At 36.8% G+C, this 23,452-nt stretch overlaps 1 protein-coding gene across 2 annotated transcripts in view; it reads right to left on the bottom strand.

Annotated features, from left to right (window-relative positions):
• MEGF10 (multiple EGF like domains 10) overlaps positions 1–23,452 on the bottom strand; it is a 90,443-nt gene that overhangs the window by 43,959 nt on the left and 23,032 nt on the right. For both annotated transcript variants that reach the window (XM_015849712.3, XM_015849711.3), the window contains exons 2-5: positions 22,853–22,985; positions 20,657–20,758; positions 19,616–19,716; positions 12,731–12,823 (exon numbers count right to left, since the gene is read on the bottom strand). In XM_015849712.3, the coding sequence (XP_015705198.1) occupies positions 12,731–12,823; positions 19,616–19,716; positions 20,657–20,758; positions 22,853–22,968 (412 nt within the window). In that variant the 5' untranslated portion in view covers positions 22,969–22,985. The remainder of the gene's footprint in view (positions 1–12,730; positions 12,824–19,615; positions 19,717–20,656; positions 20,759–22,852; positions 22,986–23,452) is intronic.

Genomic DNA, 23,452 nt, shown 5'->3' with positions numbered 1-23,452 from the left:
CTACCTACTTATTTTCAGCACACTCACATGTAATCTGGTTACTGAGGAGGTGATTGTCCTCAGACAGCTAGATATTTTGGGATACATATATACATTATACATGTAAGACCAGCAGAACTTGTGAGACAGATGTAGTTATCTCATGACTGAACAGACACCTCTACACTTGTTTTTTATTCCCTTAACACATCAGTATGGATTCAGTGTAAACTCATTCTTCTGCTCCCAGATAAAATATACAATTTCAATTTCAGTTATTCCTCATGGAATAATAATTAAAACCAAAAAGAAGTTAGGGACATCTGATAAGCAGAAGAACCCAGAATGACCAACAGAACATGTCTGTTCCAGTGCAAAACTCAGTCAAGGATGAATATGGCCTAAACGCACCCTTAGATATAAAAACATGGCAGACTATGTTTGGTTCACAAGTTCCAGTTTGTACTCTTTTCCCATTAGCTGATAAGTGGTGTGCAACAACAATCATGCGCCTGCTTGGAGAACTCGTTTAATTAGTTTCAGAGCCATGAAGACCAAACCCGCACACCTCACATCTACCATTGCACAGACACCCAGGCACAGAGACTACGTTGCTACTCACTTGTGAAGCAGCAGAGCCTTGCACTCCCTCTGCTCCTTTTACAGACCCATTCCCAGTCTGCTGCCTCTCCCTGGGATGCATTTTGCTGACTCCTGGGGATTTACTGACGTATGGGATGAATGTGCTGTGCTGATGAACTTGAACCTTTCTAGACTATTTTACTGCAAGAGCATGCACTGAGTAGAACGAAATAATTTATTAGCTTCCTGACGTGATCTTCACATTATATTTGCAGGAAATCATTAAAAAGCAACATATGGCTGCTAATAGGATTTCCAGTCTCATGACCATTCTTCTGGCAGTGGCCAGGTAGGTAACAAATATTGAGTACGTGATTCTTCATTACAGCACAACAGTGAAGTATCCCACCAGGACAGTGATGGCTGTACTGTAGTATGGATGCACAGTCCATTATGCAAGGCCTGTCACCAGTGTAGCATCTAACTGTGAGTTATGGGCAAAGCTGTGGAGAAATCTGCAGAATTAATGGGAAAAAAAAACAACCTAATATTTTTAGAATGAGATATGTAAATAGTGTATTTTACCTCTACATCTAACGTCTGCTAATCAACAATATTCCTCATAGGAAATTAGAATGGTTTGTCAGAAACTGATACTCCATTTACCACTAAAGACATAAAAAGGCAAAGGGTAAAACTGTTTTCTATGGTGAGTTTATTTTTAATTAGCTTTGAAAGCTGAATTTACCAACTATTACATCAGTCTGCTTCTGAAGCTTCCTAGCATTCAGAAACTGAGAAAGCTGAGCTGGAAGTTGCACAGCTGCTGATCTGGTGGAATGGATACTCTTTGCATTAATAGCTACCGTCAGATTACAGACTGTCAGCTGGAGTTTAATCAGAATAGCTGCTCTGCTGTCCTGACTGCACCAAGGTCACAGACACATGCACATATGCTAACACTACATGTGCACACACACCAGAGTGCCAGCTACTGGCTGCTGAACAGAGCTGAGGTTGTACATCATCTGTCTCAGCAAAGGATGTGCATGAAAGAGAAGCAGAGAAACAAGAGTCCTGTGTTCAGAAAAAACGCAGTCTGTGCACAATTTTCTGTATTTATCATAAAGGAATAGACAAATACTGCTGTTGTTTTGGTTTTTTTTTGTATGTTTGTTTTGGTTTTTTAGCATATATATTGTATTCATCGCCAGTTGTTTGACTGTTTTATTTGTTTTAAGCAGACGTTATCTAACTGCACTGGAGAGCTCACTATCAGCTTTCATAAGAGACTCCTGAGGTCCTTCCTACTTTCATCTTACACTGCTGGGAAAAAAGAGATTTCAAAGGAAACACTTAACAACATGGCGGTGTTGATGTCCTATCTTGTTGCCATGTTTGCTTTTATACTTTTATACACACAATGCTACAAATATCAGGTGGGAAACTTATCTTTCAAAAACCTGCTTAGTGAAAGCAGAAGCCGCTGGGAAAAAGGGATAGCACATTGTATAAATGCTCAATTAAATGAGCAGGTATGCCACAAAACTCCAAGACAGTACAAGTCTACCAACACACCAAAATGCTCTGTGAAACTGAGTGCCGAATGTTGATTTTAGGAACATGCAGAATCTCAAGGCTTCAAGCGTGAAGAAAACACTTCCAAGAAAATAAATAAATAAATAAATAAAATAAAATAAAATAAAATAAAATAAAATAAAATAAAATAAAATAAAATAAAATAAAATAAAATAAATCCATGATGTAAATTGCCATCATTTTTTCTTTTTGGTTTTGATTTTTGGTTTTTTGGGGTTTTTTTTGGTCTTTTGCAGCATTTATCAAAGTTTAATGTACTGCATTTCCCATAGCTTCGATGCATACTGTCATTATGTGACTCTATATGTGTTTTTATGCTAATGGTTTTTTGAACAGCTGGTAGTTTGCAAACTGAAGCATAGGGAAACTTATATAGCACAAAATATTGATTTCTATAATGATTTAGAAGTCTTTTCGAAGGATTTGGTAACTTTTTTCTTATTCTGTATAAACAAATGTATTTTTTAACAAAATGACCTTGCTTATTTGGTGGGTTTATTTTTTGGGTTTTTTTTTTTTTTTTTTTTTTTTTTGGCTTTTTTTAGTTGATTATATTGAAAGGCAAAAAAAAAAAAAAAGTTTATTCTTGACAAACCCATCTTGATCACCTGCAATTCTATACTTCTGTAAAGAATGGCCTATAATGAGAACAAAATAAGGCTATCAAATCAGGTCAAAGAACATTTCAGCAAAATTATACTTAGAAACTCTGACAACTGCCTTGTAAGAATGCTACAGTTCACTTTATTCAAGACAGATGGTGATTTTTTGTGTGTGTGTATTTTTTTTTTATTATTGGTTGGTTGGTTTACTTTTTTAAGATCTGACTTCTTTCTCTTTCTGTGGCATGTGGAAGCAAAAAATCATGGCAAAACTAAGATTTACTATTTTTACCATTGTTATTTGAAGCTGTCCTCCATGCATCACCAAGATAACAGAATGGGATTTTATTTTGGCATGTCTTTCTGCCGTTTTATGTGAAAACACTGTTTTATAACTTCTGGAATTATATAACGTCACCAAAAGAGAGGATACTCTTATTGGAGTACTGGGCTATAGTACTGTTATGGATTTTTAAAACAACTGTGAACAAAATCTCCATCTCCAAAAAGCAGATAAAAGTGAAACACTTCCTCTGGAATGCATTATAAATAAACAGTAGCAAATACGCAGAATTCTTCTCAGTCTCTTCAAAACTTCAACATAATTTCCTTAGGTACGTCACAGCCAATATTAAGTGAAAGACAATTCTTTGCTCCAGCATGTAAAATAAATTGAAGCTGCTTGTAACTTCAGCATTAGCTCACATCATCCTTTCTTTGTTTCTAAGTTGTCATGTCAAGGATAACTCTAAATCTTTGCCCCTTCCTTGGCACCATTTCTTTGACTCTCAGATGTCTATTGGTTTGTCCTTACTTTCACGGCCTTCGTCTAGCCCTCATCTATCATTTCTCATTCTGTGTACAAATATCAACCATCACACTTACACTGTCCATGACATTAGGCCCCTTGTTATATTTTGAGACTGTCGTCTTCCTTGCTTCTCCTCAAGTAGCCCCTACAACCTGGCACAGCTCTCCAAACCACAAGCTATAAAATTGCCACATTGTCCTTCTCTATGCCTCTACCTTTCTGTGAAGTCTACAAAAAGTTAACACAAACTCTGTGGCAAATATACTGAAATCACTACCTGCCAGTATTGTTTGTTTCTTCCCTCATCTCTTACGTGTTTTGAACATTGTTTTTCTGTTGTTTGCCATCAATTATAGGCTCTCTAGGAAAGAGGCAACTTTCCATTCTATATTTTTACTTGCAGAAGGTCAACCATATCCCAGCCTGCAACATAAGTATTAACATCAGATTCAGGGAAGTGATTGTCATCCTCTACTCCACTTTCAATAGGACCTGGGATACTGAGTTCAGGCTCTTCAGCACAAGAAAAGCATAGAGCTATTGGATCAGGTCCAGAGCAGGGCCACGAAGATGCTCAGAGGGCTGGAGCACTCCTCCTATGAAGAAAGGTTGAGGGAGCTGTTTTGTTCAGTCTGAAAAAGAGAAGGCTCTGGGGAAACTGCACTGCAATCTTTAAGTTTTAAAGAGGGCATGTTGCAGGAAAGGAACATTTTATCGGGGAGTGTAGTGCTGGACAAGGTATCATGTCCTCAAACTGAAAGCGGGTAGATTTAGATTAGATATCAGGAAGAAATTCTTCACTCAGGGGGCAGTGAGGCCCTGGCACAGCTGCCCAGAGAAGCTGTGGTGCCCCATCTCTTGAGGCGTTCAAGGCCAGCCAGGCTGGATGGAGCTCTGGGTAACTGAGTTGGTAGGGTGAGCTTCTGTCCATAACAAAACAGATGGGACTAGCTGACTCCTAAGATCCCTTCCAATTCAAATAATTCTGTAATGCATGATTATCAGGGAACAACAACTACTAATAGCTAAGTAGAGCCAATGCTAGAAAATACTGAGAAAATACTAATTTATCCAAAGGAATAACCCACTAACAAGCTTGCTATGATAAAATGCCCTAAGGCTATCTGTATTTTAGAATTTGGATCTCTTCTCACAGCTCCAGAAGTCAGAAACCTGCCTAGAATGAATCCACACTAATAGAACTAGCATTTTAGATATCCAGTAGTAAGTAGACAAAACATACATCATGCTTCAGATCAAAATCTTATCAGAACATTGGATCAATATCCTTCTTGACAGGAAAGAGGATATTTCAGTTACATAACAAGAGTCACCTAGATCCCATTTTACATAAATGCATTATGTACATCAGTCTGTACAAAACTAAATGTGAATGTTACTTCATGGGTTCTCGGTTACTCTTTGCTGAGATGGGCAGGAAAAGTCATAGCCACACAGATGCTACTCTTAGTAATCCTAATTTCTAAGCTTGTCCCAGTTTAAAACATTTATTAATTCACTAAGAAAAGGCCATAATAAAAATACAGAACTTGTCACAAATCTAATTCCAGGTCATCCTTACACTGGAAAGTCTGCAGTTCTCTGATACTACAATATGGTTAGTTATTTGTCTAAATTCATGGCATTTGTTTCCCTTAAGATACTCCTGCAGGGTAGGGAACTGATAATTATTTTACGAAGTGACATTAAAACCAAGTAAAAGTCAAGTCCTTCAGATTCTGAAATTAATAAATACTCAGAATTTAACAAAAGGCATAAACCCCTACTGCTGTTGACCAGTGTGTCAGCCCAGATTTCAAGACAGTAAATGTGGAACAGAGCAAACAAAAAATTCAGAGATGGGTCTAAAAAGCCAGAAAACAATGAAAAAAAGAATTTATTTATTTATTTATTTATTCTAATGTATGTATTAGAATTAAAATATCCTTCAGGAAAAAAAAAAATCAGAACCTTATTTAATAAAAATGTGAGATTGTTCTCCATACACTGTTGAATATCGTTACCTTGAGATATTATGAAAATTCATGCACATACATAACAGAACACAAATCTTTTCCTGCAGACAGTAACTTGTGGTAATTATTAACTACCAGTGCATTTTAGTAAAAGACATTTCACCTACATCCCAGACACAGCAATGCACAGTGCTGGCTTCTTTTTTTTCCAAAATACACTTCTGTTCAGTCTGGATTTCCTTTGGATTTCCTTTGAGTCTGTTGCTTCTATCTGATTTCACTTGTTATACTGAAGGCTTTTTACCCTGTGGCATATTTTTCATTCTTGCTTTTTGTTTTGTGTAAAAGAAAGGGTTTTATTCAAAATGCTAAGCTTTAATTTAATTTAGGGATTTTTATTATTTATTTTTTTTTTCCAATTTTTACTTTGTAAAAGCTTTCTGACCCGTGAAGTGGAAGAACAATAAAAATGTGTTTTTCAGATCCTATGAAAGGCTGGAACTATATGCCTTTCACATGCCATAAATTTCAGAAGACTCTTTAAAGTGCTTTAGACACTGGAACACAAGGCTGGATAATTGCTAAGGAAAACACATACAGATGGCTCTTGGTGTTCAGTTTATCTTGGTACTAAGATAGAATGTGTTAAAAATAATCACTATTACTGGAAAAGTTATGAAATTATTACTATGTCTGATTGTATTTTTAAAAATTGACTGTTCTACACGATCTCCTTGCAGAATATTAGTTTTTATCCTTTCTTCTTTTTGTAATACTTTCTAACATCCTAAAGGTGACCTTAATTTTTGAATTAGTCAAAAACATCATCCCGTGTATTTAGCCAGAGACTAAATACATAAGACAGACTAAAACAAAACCAATACTGAAAACATGTTTGCATTGTTACTGGGGGAAAAGAAAAAGCAAGATTACACAGAGCTTATCCAACTGATCAACTTGGGTAACCACAAATACACTGAGCTCAATAAAATGATCAAAGACAAAAAATGATGTGTTTCTCTGATACAGAAAATTTTTGCAAAGAAATAAAATTACTACCATTAACGGCAATGCCTTCCTTCAGTAAATCTCAGCTTGAAATAAATTCTGCAACCGATAACTGAGTTTTGCAGAAAATATATTTATTTTTACTCATAATTTCCTGTAGTGACTACACTGACAATGAAGGTGATAGCAACTTCCAGTAATGTCTCTTGTCCCTCTTAGCACCTGATTTGATTTGTTATTGGGTTAGTTTCTGAGACCAAAGATACTAGTCTTTTTTGGGGTGAAAATAGATGTTCAGCTGGGTAAACTGGTAAGTGAGTCAGGAGAACCACAGACGTTCCAGCGAAGGACATGGGAGTGTTATGTGTAATAGGAAAAGTTTAAATTTAAACTGCTTATGGTGTGTAGTCACTTTTGCTAACAGGATTTATTTGCACATGTGGCCATTCGGAAGTTGGATAGAAAAGTTCTACATTACTTGAATGAGCTATTTCTCTATATCCCATAAAAGCAAACAGCTCTGTATCAAGACACTGCAGTTTCACTAGTGTGTTTAGCATTTTCTAAGTTCTGTGAATTAAACTTCTGCAGTTTGAGCATGTGTTTGAAGTCAGAATCTAAGACCGCTACAGCTTAGTAAACTTAAGCAAGAGCTAGTTCTTTGAGCATATCTTGTAAGCTCTCATTCAGAATGCTTTTGAGAAACAAAATCAGAAAGCAGTGCCAGCGTTTGAGATTCACAAGCTGTGCTATTGAACATATGAGATGCTCCTGGGCACCTCGCCAGGTGCCTGCACTTAAGGGGCTGTTTCGTTTGGGGTGCAAAGGTGCCTGCAGAAAACATTCATGCATCCACTTCATAAGGGTTAATGGATATTACAAGCTCCACTGAGAAACTGGCAGCGCCTGCAGCTCACGTGAGTGTCTCACACAAGCTGTGCCAAGTGATCCAGTTTCTGCCATATTCTGCATCTGCCAAGTATCATGAAGAAAACAGTGAGATTTGAAAACTTAACGAACCTCTGCAACAGTAAGTAAAATCTATCTGTAGCAGAGCTACTGTACCTTAGAAGTTTCCTTGACAAGTATATTTACAGGTTAAAAGACCATTTTCTGAGATTCTGGCTTTAAAAACACTGCTTGAAATATTAAAGAAAAAGTCAATGATTCTCTTCTTATGGTTTATAAAACCATGGAGCCAAATTATGCCTTAATGCCACTTGTCCCACCTCCATGCCCTTAGACTATAGTCCTAATGATTTACTCTTAATCACCATCAGAATTAAATTACAGGTGAAACTACAGCAATTCACACAAATCTGAGATTAAATAATCAAATACAAAGTGCCTATTCATGTTTCCACAGGCAGTTCTAGCATACTTATCATAAAGCTGAACAGAACACATGTCATTCCCTTTTTCCTTTATTACTTAGGCCAGCTGGGGACCAGGAATGCTATATCTTTTGCAGTCAAGCCAGTGTAATATTGATTTGGCCTTTTGCCCCTGCTACAAGCTTATGCAGAAACTGTCCTATTGATTCTGATGGATTTATTTGTGGACTACTAGGCAAGAGAAGAAAAACAAAGGGAATGTCCTGATTGTTTACTGGGGCCCACATTAGACTGCATGTGTACCTAAAAAAACTGACAATCAGGTCCATATTTTATGTTTTACAGCAAATTCTGTTCTATTGCTGAGAATAGAAAATGGGCAGAAAACGTGATTTACAAATGAAAAAGACAGTCTGATCAGCACTAGGCATCTAGATAGCCAGTTATCATTGTATACAGCAGCTTCTATAGAAGACTGCTTTATACACAGCCAGCTGTCAAAATGTTCTCACACAACAACCAGCTTGACACATGCAATTTAAAAATCTGATAGAAAAAAATAATCTAAAATAGGTGGGTTTGGTTGATTTGTTGGTTTGCTGTCATATTTTATTGATAAAATCTATTTGTTCACGTTTTTATCACACAAGCAAGGCTATCTGTACCACTTTATCCTTTCTAAAGTTTTCCCCTCTCCTCAGACTAGAATTAATTAACTTGTGCCCCTGAAGTTCATAAACATTTCTTCAAGGTGTTGCTGACAATGTGCAAGTTATGCTGACTTACTTGATCAATGGTACAGACAGGTTCAGCACGTCTTCTGCCCACTCATTTGTCATTCACCTACTGTGCTTACTACTCAATAAATTATTATTAGAATAACTTGTCTTGCATGAGCTTCGTTCTTTGTACTAGAATGGAAGGGTTCTGTAAACGAGTGACCACCCAATCCAACTCATTTTTCCCTTCAGATATATGCATGTTAGCATCATCTCCTTCATCATTTCCCACCAAAACTCACTGCAAGCAAACACTGAGTAATAGACTGCAGTACTTTTAACTAAAATGAAAAGGCCTGAAGAAAAATTACATTTCACACAGACAACATTCTCCGGGGAGATATTATTTAATGAGTCAAATTTGGAAAACACATCTCAGTTTTTACTCATAGAAGAAAACATCCATTCAAATTTTCCTCTCAAATAGGATGCATGGTTTTCAGAAAGGCAGAGAATGTGAACCAGGGAAAAGTTAAAGAGTTGGTTTAGAAATAGGCACTGAATAAGGACAGTCCCAGAGAAAGAATACTGTTTGAGTACTCTGCTTAAATCTTCATCCTTTTCCCCTCAATTGAAAGCAATCACTGACCTGGGCTATTAGGAAGTAATGGTTGCCACAAAAAGAAATGAGTCTCCTAGAAGTTTAGTCCCTGAAAAGGTGATTAGACCATGGCACACATTGGTATGCAAAGATCAGGAGGAAGCTTGCTTATTCAGCTTTTACTGTACAGTGCACCAATTAGTCCATGCAATCACTTTTAGAGAGAACATTAAAGTGTTAATTAACTGCAATTACCTCCCAGGAATCCACTGCACCAAGGAAGGCACAGCATATGGTTTAAAAAAATATTTTAAGCAATGTGGGTAAATAGAACTGGGAAACAACAGGTAAAATTAATTGTGGCATGTGTGGTTTGGCAGATGGACAGAAACTGCTACAGGCCTTAATGCTGTACTCAGATACTTACAGACGAAAAGACAGTGTAAGGAGAATAATCAAAACTAATAGAGAAAGGATTGTATTTTTGGGAGAGGGGAGGAGGATGGGGGAAGTTCAGGAGTTTAGTTCTGCAGTTCTATGAAAAGTTTCCTTGCAAATGTAGAACAGTTGCTTCCAGTGTATTTGTGTCCATGGAAATGAGTCAACAACTCCAGTCTGAGTGTTTGTTTCATACCACAAACCCTGAGAATAATCTACCCCTTTTTATCACAGTATCTTATTTGGTCATCAGTAAACAACTACATCCCTGAACATCTGCCCTACAAAAGTACTAACATGCCGTAATCATTATTCCTTCTCTATTATTCAGTTGAGTAGTCAAGTGTTTATATAATACATATAAACACACTATGGCAATTTGCATGAATTTTGCATTTAATTAATAACTTACTGTATCAAGGGAAATGATTATAAAAATAAAGTGGCTCTTTATGTTACCTTATTGTGCTTTTGTGTTACTAAAATTAATCAAGTCAAAGATCAGGCAAAAAATACAGTTACAAGCAAAATGTAAAAATCTCCTACATAGGACAAGCAACAAAATTCAGTGCCAGAGATCCAAAGACTTGCTCTCTTTCCAAGAGTACTCTCTGTTCTTCAAGCTGATGTGATCTGCACTGTAGCTCTCGGACACACAGACAAGGAAATTACACATGGCTCGCAACAAAGAGCAGCACTCAGAAGGACAATATAGTGAAACCAACATCTTACTTAAATTTGTCAATATGGAACAGGACAAATACCAAGCCAAATCTCCCAGCAACATATGAACAAAACCCTTTCATCTCATTAGAACTTCTTCTTGGGCTAAGCCAGCAATCTGAAATAAATATCTGCAGTTCCAGTTAGCATTAGTATACTGCAGAAGTCTTCAGAGGATCGCAAAACTCTCCAGAGATTGCACTGTTCAAAGGTGTGTGAAGGCTCTTTCAGTTTCAACCTGTTATGTATTCACATGAGAAACTGGTTTTGGTATTGAGACTGCCATGACCAGCAGTCAAAAGCAGTGAACTGATGCAAAAGCATGGGAAAATAGCTGTACGTGTATTCAAAATGAATTATAACAGGCAGGTAAGGGAAATGGACTCTAGCAAATCCTGAGAGAGAAAGAATTATTTCCAGAGAGAGATTTAGAGATTTCCAACTCACCTAAATTGCCTTTTCAGTGAGTTTCAGATTTGGAAATCTCAATAAAGAATGGTATCTCCTCATTCTATGTTGCGTAGCAATGCTCGCTTTTGTAAATCTCCGTAGTTACAGAGAATCTCAATTCATAAGGCTTAAAGTTAAAGGCATAAAGTTCACATGCAATAAGGTTATCATTTTTCAAGAATTTCCTTTGACAATTCTGCACACTAGATCAAGATCTGCGTACTGTGTTGCCAACTATTTTATGCCTGGAGCAAAATGGTGTTTCTTTGTTTATGAAAATAATAACTTGTGTTTACAAAGACAAAACACCAAATAATCTTACAATGACCAGTTACAACAAGTTCTTTTTCATGTAATTCATTAATTTTCTTTCTCACCCCGTATTTTACAAAATAAACTGCCTTCAAAACAAATCAGTTCTAGACAGAGTAGCATTAGCATCCTGCCTGAAAAGAGGAACGAAACACATTTCCCTATTTTTATTAAGTGGGGAAAAAAGGAGAGTGAAAATATATCCAAAATTGCTTTTGACTCACTTTAGATCCAGGTTTTTCCACACTTACTGTTTTCACAAGAATCTCCTACTAAGTAAACTCGTAGCATAATATCTTTGCAAGACATTAACACTGTTTTATAAATAAGATTTTCATGTCTGTGAAATTTAAATTATAAACATTTATTAATCTCTTATTAATGACTAAAACTATATGTTCCTTTCAAGTGGATAGTTAATAATAGTGACCTTCCTTGAACGTGTCTGTAATGAAGGAAATGGCTGTAGTGTCAGCCTGAACATGACATTTCCTAGCACCTTATAAAGGGAGAGGAAAGAAGGAATACATACCTACTATAATGAGTAAAAATCCAGAATTACTCTGAGAACCTCTGTTTTGGGTAAAGTGAAGGAAAAAACAAAATAATTCATGGTCTGCACAAATTATTGCCTTTGACAGAGGAAGAGACAGCACACAAAGATGCCACTCCTGCTGTGGAGGACTTTCTGTCTTCTGTCAGCACTCTGTCTTAATGCAGCCTGGCTCCTTGACTGCAGCACATGGCTTTACAGTCAGGGGGTACAGAAAGTGGTAGTGACTAAAAGGGTCATCAGATGCTATTACTTCAGTACTTTGTGGATTTGTTATTTTGCTGTATGTATTATCAAATATGTGACAGTCTCTACCTTCATAACTTTGTATTAAGAATGACCACCAGCTGATTGGTGTGTGCCCTGCTAGGCAGGGGGGTTGGAACTACATGATCCTTGAGGTCCCTTCCAACCCGGGTAATTCTGTGATTCTGTGATTCTGTGATTCTGTGTGAGTACAGTCATATACCAAGCAATGATGGTGCTGCTCTGCCTTCCTCCCATATGTGTCCCTGATACTCTTTTGCTGCCCTTCTCTTCTGTACACACTCTTAAGGCAAAGGGGAAGAAGAAAAGAACTGGAGAAGGATCACTGAAGTGAGAAAAATGGAAAGAGACTGAGCAAACAGGGTGGATCTATTAATGCAAGAGGGGAACACAGCTTGGTTTAAAAAGCTGTGGTTTAAAAGCTCAGAGCTTTTGAATGTGACCTTGCCCCATCATTCTTCATTCCTCAAGAAAATTTAAAAAATGGAGACTTTATCATTCAAATATCATGTTATTTACCTACTGCAAAAACTAAATTCTATACTATTTGGCATATTTCTGAGCATTAAATATCCAGTGACATTTAGTGTTGATAGAGGGAAAAGTCTGAAAGTAAACGGAGAAATATCAGACTGCACATAGTAACTTGATAGCTCAAAACAAACACCCTGACCAGAAAGCAGGAAACCAAGCACAGGATCAGTGATAATCTGCCCCAAAGAGGGGACAATACAGTGAAAAGAACACAAGATAGGCAGAAGCAGGTGAAAACTCACCACTGGAGCAGTTGGGTCCTCCCCAGCCAGGCTCACACTGACAGGTGTTTGGAGCAATACAACGACCATGGACACATTTGTCAGCACAGTGAGCTGTCAGTGAAGGAAACAGAAAAATAATAATTATAAATTACAGCTCCTGGTACTAGGGAAAATATTCAAAACTTACCCCCAGTCAAGATGTTTTATGCCTCCAACATTGTTTAAAAGCAAAATAAATAATAACATATTAATGTTTGATGGACTCCCTTAAAAATACATTTCCTGACTTCTGTCTCTTCTATTTTTTCATGTTTTGAAGGCTCCAGCTAAACTATGTTGGTATCATTCAAATATGTCTACATGTAGAAAAGAGAAAATCCTCCATATCTAGTCAAAAAAATAGTTATATCATAACACAGGTTGGAAAGCTGTCTGGCCATGGTAAAGGGCAGTTTGCTTTAAGTGTCTCTTCTTGAGCAGATTGTTGGATCAGAAGTACTGCCAATCTCAGCCCAATCTGTTATTTTGTGAACCCAGCTCTTATGCCAGGAGAGACAGAAACCTCTGCAAGCAAAAACAGTGTGGTTAAATATGATTTGCAGCATATCAAGATCTTAATATTGATTTTTAAAAATTGTTTCACAGTTCAAAACATGATGACAATTAAGGTAAGCCATAAGGTATATATTTTATGAATCACTGCAACCTTTATGATAAGTGCTAAGTGGAGCTGCTTGAAACTTTTCACTGTCATTACTCGTTATGGTTTGCAAGCACATATGTGTGTGTTTCTAGTTATGGCTTATTTTGAAATAAGGCTTTCCTTTGAAAATTAAACAAAACTTGAAATGGCTCCAATACCCAGCACACCAATATAACTCACTCAGAGTACAAGACACTAAAGAATTGGCAATCGGCAAGTTGCTGGCATCATACTTATAAAGAAATGCTCTCAGCTTTCCAAAGTATATACAGTGTAATAGCTTCCATCCAGTTCAAACAGCAATAAAACTTCAAAAATGTGCAAAGCATGAGAATTTTCTTATACCTTAATTTCCAGGAAATCTATGACCGGAATCTGACTGGTGTGCTGATGAATACAAAGTGAACAGTACAAAAGAACAAGGCGTTGGTGTTTACAAGAAGATTAATGAGATTAGATGCAAATTATTTACATTCTGAAAGGATTGAAAACACTACACAGTAACTAGGAAAAGTACCTGCAAAACGTTCTGTGATCTTTTTTTTTTCCCTAATTCAACATTATAAAGCAGGATATTCATATTTATATTTTTATATCACTAAAATAATTGGCTATTTGGGGTCCCAGACATTAACTACATACAACAACCTTTAAGTTTCCTTCTTAACCTGTATGCCTTACAAGCCACTTTTAGGATATGCATTAAAATGATCTTCACTAGAAATTAACAAGGTAAATATTTGTAACTGTACAGTAACATAAAGCACAAAACTATTTCATTGTTCTCTATCTATTATGGAAATAGTCACTAAATAATGCATCACACATTTCCATCTTTTACAACTAGACACGAATTCCATCTTTGAAGATTCTTGCATAATAAGTGCTGCCTTTGGCGCTGAAGATTTCTCAAAGCCAATTGTGTGAAAAATCTTCCCAGTAAACCATAAGACAGTATGAGGTACCACAGCAAACATATGTCTCTCTCTGTGAACATGTATGAAAATCTTTATGAATATCAACACACAAAACCCAACATCATTACTAATATGCACATTAGTCTGCTGACTCTAGGAATAAGAACATGTGGATAAGGAACACTGATGAACCTTATAAAATGTTGCTTCCAAACAAACTCAAAAACACTTGAAATACGTGGCATACAAATGCATGAACTTCATTTTCAAAGTAAAGTAGCATGTAATTCTTTACTTCGAAGAGGTTGAACTAAAGCCAAGAATGTCACAAACATGCTAAAAGCATATGTATTTTTAAAATCCTGGTTTTCTTTTTTAAGTTTCTTAATGCCAAAAAATATATCCAAACAAGGAACAATTTCCCTCTATATTCCAGACATACATAAAAACCTGTTCTGTAACCAAAAGTATTATTCTGTATATGCTAACTAGTCTAACTTATTCTTGTTAACAGAACTATAGATTACATTCCTAAAAGATTGTCTATACCACAATTTTTGCAATGAATATGGTGAAAAGAGAACTACAATTTACTGCATGATCTAAAAAACACGCAAGGTGCAAGCAATGGGAGGACTACTAGCAAACAAGCTGAAAAGGCCTAAACGACATCAGGAACAGAGAGAAATTTCTGATTCCTCTCACACAAGTTGTAAAAAAACACGTGCAAAAGCTAATGAAAAACTTCTTCTGAAATCTCTTTGATACTGAGCAGTGCAAAGAACCAAAAATTAACTGACAGCAGTAAATTGCCCAAGTCATACCTTATTCTTTTCTAAGCAAAAATCAGTTATCATATGAAAAGCAATCAGATTGCAGTTGCTTATTTGCCTTTTCATCTTATTTTCCCCATTCTTCTATGTCTTACTGTTTCCTTCAAAATCGTCCCTAAAATTTTGATTTTGTCCAACTCGTATCTATATTTCAGCAGATCACATCCTTGAATTTTCTTAAGCACAGGAGGAGGACTTGCTTTTCCTGACTATATAGTATCATCAGCCAACTTAAAGCATCCATAAAATATCCTGCCCAGTTCCCCAGACAGAGGGTCACCTGGCTTGTCAAGTTCTCTTCCTGACTCACTTGTGTTTCTGCCACCAGCCAAATAAAAGTGCTCTGTTGAGGAAACTCAGGAACATGAATCAAATTGGAAAGATTTGTCTTAAGTACAAAGACCATCAACATCACTATTACAGCAAGATGAAAATGAAATGAGGCGAGGGCTTCTCAAAAAACTCAAAAAAACCTCAAAAAACTCAAAAAACTTCTCAAAAAACTGCATCACCACAGTTTTGGAAGGGGGCCTTATACCAAGAGAGCTAATACTGATCACAAGGCTCAGACTGATACCAAAGAGAGGAGGGAGATAGTGTTCAGCTCAAGAGAAGACTGCAATTCAAACATCTACATATATGCTGATGGGCTCCAGCGTACAGCCTGCAGTGGAGATGCAGACTGCTCCTACTACTACTTAAGTGCCACAGCTAAGAGGAGTAACTCTGGTGTCTTGTACCACTTCTGAGTTGGAGCATATATGAAGAGTGGAACATAAAACTTCAAATTTATGAATAGCATTTTATGAATCTGTTCTCTATGATTAAGAAAGTGCTATGTAATTATTTAATCAAAAGTCACCACTGACAACATTTAGACAGCTGTGCATTGCATTACCTAATGTAAAAAGATAGAAAAGTATTTCCAAATAATAAGATGTGAAAAAGACTATTCTTGCCTTTAATTAAAGTTCATGTATGCATTTTTATATCTGTCATTTATTCCCTTTAAAAAGACAGATATAAATCAATTAAAATGAACAAAAGCTTGAAATATTTTGATTGCAGTTGTGCACATCAGTAAATGAGCAGGAGAATCCACTACAGCTCCCAGATTAGACTTCCAGCTTTTAAACAAATGAGTCATAATCAAATAAACAGTTCTCTGAAGTCATACCTGATTTCACAACTGAAATCTCCTATTAAGAGAAATTCTGATCAACTTCAAGGAGAATTAATGTTAGGACAAACAGAGTGATAATTGAGTGAGGTCTACTTTAGGTGTTAAGTACATCTGCATATTATTTATTTACAGAAATGATTTCCAACACAAGAAGCCATAACAAATGCATGACTCCATGCTTTGCCATTTCTGCTAATACCGTTCTAACTATATTTGGATACCTACAGTGTTCAGAAAGAATAATTTGAAGAGTTACATCCCATCTTTTGGGAGAAAATAAGCTTCTTTACCTGTTAAAGTTCTCAAAATTTTGGGAGTGATGTTTGAGTGCATAAATAATTTATACTCAAAATGGAAAAGAACTCTTAGATATTGCACAAAAATTAGCTTTGACTTCCTTTACCTTAATTAAAGTGTGGTCCCTCAGCACTTTCTGTGCAAGATGAAACACCTGTACCTTTTAAACTGCATTACAAATGTGCTTTTTCAAATGAAGTCTTCCCTTCTACACTGCATGCTGGAACATACCCTTTGGTCAACCCTTTTTTTCCTCTGCTTGATGTCTGCTTTTTTTGTTAAGGTAAGTGGCATTCAGCTACATACATCAAGATAGATTTTTTCTTAATTCTCCCCATTTTCCATATCCCAATGTGGAGCCCAGACTAGCATCCATATGACAAATCTCCTTGAGAGGGTGTAATATGAGGAAAAAAGCAACAGTAAATTATTTGGAATAAATAAAAGACAGTCTTTTCACTGCCTAGTATGGAGTTTTTAAGTCTAAGAGTGAATTGCTTTATAGAACTTAATAAAATGAATCTACCTTTGAATCTGCCTGCAGAGCTCAGATCACCTCAGGAAGTCCAATAGGTCTACCCATGAACTACTTTCATGCTATATCTGAAGGAAACTTATAAAAATATACTGAAAAATGCACTGCAATCATTAAGAGAAAATAAATAAACAAAGGGGGAGAAAAAAACAACAGTTGGCCTGCCCTTTTGCAGCTGTCAATAGTGAAGCCAGAAATCAGAAACTCCATCTCCTTTTTTAACAGAAGTTATGCAACGAGTTCACAGAGCAGTGTAACAGCAGAAGTACTGATATCCTCCTGCTCATAGACATTCTAGTACTGATGCCTAACACACTGCCAGAATTTAAGTAAAAATACTGGACTTCTATCCACCTGAAAGCACACTCAGGTGGCACAACTACTAAAGGGTGGCAAATTTTCTGTTCAGAATGACTGAATACTCATTGCTGTTATAATCTTAGTCTGTAAAAGGATCTCTCTACTGACCAAATGTTACGTAGAAAAATCACTGTTTTGTGACATTTGTTAACGTAATTTAGAATACTGAGCTTTCTCAAGAGGTTCCAAAAAAGCTTCCACAGGTTACAGATGGAGGTTGACTTTTGGCGTTACTTTACTGCTTCATAATAGTGTTGTGAATATCTTACCATTTCCACAAACTTGGAAACAACAGAAGAATGGGTATCTGAGCTGCTTACCAGACTTCAACCTAAGATTAATTCAACTTAATCTATTCAGTCTGGACTCAGAAAGAGTCTGAATATGTACATATAACACATAAAATTCAGACTGTTCTTTTGTCTGACTATTGGTCAGTCTTTTCCTATGTGAATACAACATCTAGAGCCTTCAGCAATGTAGACTACCACATTTTTATAATGGCTTTATACAGTGATAAGCAATTTTCTTCCCATAATAAGCAGCACAGTAGCACTGCCATTAGTAAGCAGTTACTCTAGGGGAATAGCAAATCATGGGTGTTCATGCTGTAAATTCCCAATTAGTATTTCTAAGAGGAAGTCACAGGATTTCAGTTCATCACTGTATGCAGTGAAGTGTTGACTAATACCCAAATCATCTACCAGTAGAATTTTCTAATTGAGCTTTTTAATTTGAGAAGTCAAATAAAGGAGCAAATACAGAACTATTTATCAACAGCACATTTTACCATTTTACAAATGCACCCTAAATCCTCACAAAGTAAAAAAATAATCCAAGCTATAGAAACAATTCTAACAGAGATCCTGTCTGCATTGTGGGACAGCAGTGACAGGAGATACTTACAACACTTGTGTCTTATTCTCTTTTGTCTTTACATACAAAAAAGAGAAGTGCGTGTGTGTTTTTCAATATGGTCATCATTTTCTTCTGGAGAAACAACTGATGTTGGTTTTTCGACAGTGATATTTCTGCTTCAGTGACACGGGAGAAGAATCCTCCTCATGTGACTACATGTTTTCCCTTACAGGCTGATTCCAGTTAGAAACACTGCGCGTATTTTCCAAGTTAAAATGAACAACTGGCCATATCACACTGTATACAGGTAACATCTAATCCAGAACATGCAAATGAAAAAAGCTAGTTGAAACAATGTAAAGCACAAAATGTTTGCCTTACTCTTTTAAATACTGAATTCCTCCATTTTCCCTGAGTTCTCACTCCAACTGGTGATCAAGAGGAGTGGAGGACCCTCATGCTTATTCATGGTCAATGATTGCAGAATCAAATAAATGCAAAGTTAGCTCCACAGGAGAATTTTAATTCTTATATAATTTTAAATATAAATCAGACAGAACAAATTAAGAAACTAACATTTATGTTGAATAAATAAATTCAGTGTACATACTGATAACTAATTTTCAGACTAAAGACTTATCTGCTGCACTGTGTTCTCCTAAGCTTGGTGGCAAAATCCAGTGGCAAAGACAAATCTCTCATCATCCATGATTTTGCAGGTTTTGCTGGAGGAGGCTTTGCTCCTCCAAACACTGGAGGAGGTTCACCACTGTCATTGTAGCAGTAAGTGAGATGACAAAGCAATGAACGAGTCTCCATTTCTCACAATTTCAAGATATAAGCACTAGATAAAGCAGCATAATGCAGGGGGTTAGGCTGGAGGTGATGGACACAGTGGTGACCTTGGCCAGGGCCTTGTTCAGGGCTGTGTAGGCCAGCCAGTCCAGGTCTTGGCAGGAGGAGGCGCTACTAGGAACAGCTGGAAACTAAGGAATGGAGTTAGCTGTTTTCCCATACAGTGCCTTCCCATTCTGTTCCCTAAGATAAACAGAAGTATAGGCACATACACAATATAGCAAATGACAGCTTTATTCACCAGACTGTCTCTGAATAACTGATGCTCTGATACCTCACCTCCAATAAGTCACCCACCAAATGGGAGCGAGCAAGGCAATAAACACACAGAATATCAAAGCAAATAAAAAAGTTAGACTTACGGACACACATTTCCCGGCTTTCATAAAATCCAGGGCAGCACTGGGATTTACGCCTGTACATTGTTTTTTCACCATGTCTGTAGGCAGTACGGTAACTGATTCTAAAAGAAAGAATGAATGGTTGTTGCATACATTTCAGTCTGAAAACTGAACAATTTATAGTGTTGTTTATCTTCGAAAATCTACAGCCTTTAGTAAAAGGAAAAGAAAAAAACCCTCTAAGTATTTACCTGCTGTTCAAGAGTCTTTGTGGTTTCCCAGAAAAACTTATTTCCATGGATGGCCAGACAACAGTTTTCTAGTAGCATTCTAGCTACTTAAGCAATGCACAAACAGTAGTATCACTACCTTCACTACTAGCATCCCCAAAGAAGATTAAAGACTAGCAAAGCAAATCCATTTGCTGTATCACTAACAGAATCAGTTCCCAAGGTAAAGACTTTTGGGGTTTGTCTTTACAAGAGTGAGTTGATTTCTACAGGGACAGAGAAATTGCGCTAGTTAAGTACAGGTTAATGCACTTTAAGGTATCTTGAATTGCTTCTTAGAGATATTCAAAAGCCATCAGGATGTAGTGCAGGACAACCTGTTCTAGGTGGCTCTGCTTGAGCAGAAGGATTGGGCCAGATAACTTCTAGGTATCATTGCATGATACTTTTACTTCCCTTTCAAGTAACATACATTTTCCCCAGAAAATAAGTTTCAAAGCAGCAAGGTGCCACAAGACATTTTGGAACAAATACATCTGGCAGGATCTGGAGAAATTAATTTAACGTACTGCATACTTCTTTTTTCTATCTGTTCTTTTTCTATTAGATATCTACGGGATGCTATACCCCGTCCTGCTAATAAAATTTATGTGACTTTGCTTGGACTAGGCATTTTCCAGTTGTCAGATACCTTATATATTACACGAATAAGTCACTATAGATAATATGTATATTAACTATATATATGTCATGCTTTATTTCAACAGACATATGATCTCTTCAAATACACACAATACCAACATTTTGACATATTAGCAATATTATACATCACCTGTGTCGTGTGCACTTAAACCAGTTTAGGATGTCAGTACAACTGGTGTAGTAAATTTGATCAAAAGGATGTGGATATGACTCTTGCACTGTAACTGAATAACTGTGGAGAGACAGAGAGAAGGCAGACATTATTGAGCAAGTGTTTTCCAGTACAGACTGATTTAATACTTTTATAAAGTCCTGACAAGTAGCTGTAAATAATAATTACTGAAACAGATAAAACAATTGTGCCAACCAAGTCTGTTCAGAAATTATATTTAAGTCCACAATTTTCGTTTGCTTGTTTTCTGTTTAATTTTGAACAGAGAAACTTTTTTTCAGAAGCATTATACTGGAGTTCTTGTACTGTTTTCTGCCAAACTGTGAGTGTGGTGTTTTACAAATGAATCTGTGCTCTGAAATCCAGACCCTCCAGAGCTGTCAGTGGGGCCAGAGGAAGAGACTTCTGCTGCAGAAGTGAAAAATATTGAATCACCCCAGAAAACTCTTGTGCAGACTGTTTGTGCTGGCAGCCTGTCAGTCCCTGGTTGCGTAAAAGGGTTAGAAAATATGGGAATGCGTGGTCTCTCCCTCTTGCAGCACTGGTTCCCAGGAGCAGTCAAAACACTTGCTGAGTGAACAGCCCATCTGGATTTCACTCACACCACCTTTGACCCCTCAGCACCTACTACAGGGTAACAACCGCAATCTCCTCCTACTGCTGTCATCACCTATACTGAGAGAAAACACATCCAGATCCATTCACTCCTCACTGCCCAGAACTTGCTCCCTGTTTTTGCTATGCCCTAAAAAGGCAAGCATCTCTAATTCGTCCAGCTGTAAGACAGAGCCTGACAAAACGTCTGTGCCTGCTTGTTGCTGAGCGCCACATCCAGCTCATCCATTCTTGGTGCGATCAGAGCTCATTTGTGAAGACTGTTTTAGAACAGGGCTGATAGATTTATTGCACTGCCAGTGACAGCAGCAGCAACAAACTTGCTGCAAAAATCTGGGGGCTTTACTCTGCTGTAGCTGTATTCATTCAAAAGCTGGATGTGCTTGATGGATATTTCTTCTTCTGCAGACTTTCATCATTTTAAAACATGTTATTCTCTGTAAACATTATTGGTTTTTGCCATTTTGTTTTCCCTATTATATATGTTCACTGAAAACCTCTTTTATGAATATAAGTAGAAAGTAAAGGAGTGGAGTAGCATCAAGTAACAACCTCAACTTGTGTCTGAATGCTGTAAACAGACATGATAACTGCTTCATAAACTAAATTTTGTATACACCAAATCTCATGCAAAGTATCTGCTCCTAACGTTGCTTAACACAAGCTGAGATTAATTGCTGAGTAAAGTCGTTAAGTGCATTTTTTTATATACAGACTTTATAAAAAATTAAATACAAGTTTCAACTTTCTCTGCAAAGATTTAGCCATATCACTTTGCACATAGATGTACAGTGGCTCGGCAGCATTTCCAGCATAAAAAACAACTTACTTCCAATGAAGACAATACTTATGTTTTGAAATGAACACTTGCACTATCTCAGGAAATAGCCGATCAGTCATGGCCTTAATAAAGTAATAGCAGTGAGACATTCAGGCCTGGTTTCACTACTATAATCTTCACTCAAGAAAAGTACAACAAATGCTTGCAGTTCAACCTCTCCTACCCACTGTGAGCATTCTACTTGCAATTAACGTGAAATTGGTGAACAAATTGATTAACTAAATGGATGAATTTATAGCTGTATGTTACAAATTTATGAACCTCATCAAAAAAATTAAACAACAAATCTTAATTTAGATTCCAAGAATGTTGAAAAGGAAAGAATCAGCATAATCAAATTTGGCCAAACTCCAATATGGCTAATTACATTTTGCATATGTAAAAGCTTCTTTTCACTTAAATCAAAGAAAGATTTTTCTTGATTCCTTTCTTGTCCCTGGATGGTTCTGTAATATTGCCTGTGCAACTGTCATGGTTTTAGCATTCAAACTACTACCACAAAGATGGCTGCATTTCACCCCAGCATGAAAGCCTTTTACTTACCCTGAACTTATTGGGCCCACGTGTTAGCATAAAATTTTATTCCGAGTTCATTATTTGATTGAAAGCTTTAAATCATTTAAAATGTGTTACATAAAAAACACTAGCATTATTAGAATCAGCATTTGTATCAAGTTTTCTGTTAAAGAAACTATTACCTTTCCCAGTGGCTACACACATTTGGATCTTCAAGATTCAAAGATGAAGTTGTCCCCAGCCAATGGTACAGGAGTATAACAGGGAATCCAAAAAAGGAGTTCAAATGAAGAACCATCTTTTCGAAAAAGTAGCCTGTAAAAATGTATACGTATTTATGATTTATGAAGAATATTGTAGAAATGAGAAAAGAGACAGAACTAATTATTCATTTTACTAGGAAATACATAATCAAGCCAATGTATGAACCAGTGGGTACTTCAAGACACATGTGATGCCTGCCCAGCAGCAGTAAATACATGTCCAATTTGGTAGAAGACAAATGGAGTAGTTTCTGCAAGTGGTTGGGCAACCAGCTGGCAAGCAGTACTAAGCCATCACCAGATTGCAGTCAGTGAGGCTCAGACCATTTCATGGTGGTTGTCCCTGCCAGATAACAGATACAGATAGCTGTAATTTAAAGGAAAGACTAGAGCCTCCTGAAGACCAAAAAATAAAAAAACCCTCATTAAAGGTTTGGCTGACAACATGTCTTCAAAAAGCCTAAACTTGACTTACTCAAAAAAGTGGCTATCCATTGATGGATAGCAGCACCAACCTTC

Source organism: Coturnix japonica, chromosome Z, assembly GCF_054131305.1.
Source record: "Coturnix japonica strain WE chromosome Z, WE-NBRP24, whole genome shotgun sequence".
NCBI lineage: Eukaryota > Metazoa > Chordata > Aves > Galliformes > Phasianidae > Coturnix > Coturnix japonica.
The sequence above is the reverse complement of the archived record's forward strand: the minus strand, read 5'-3'. Positions and strand labels throughout refer to the sequence as shown.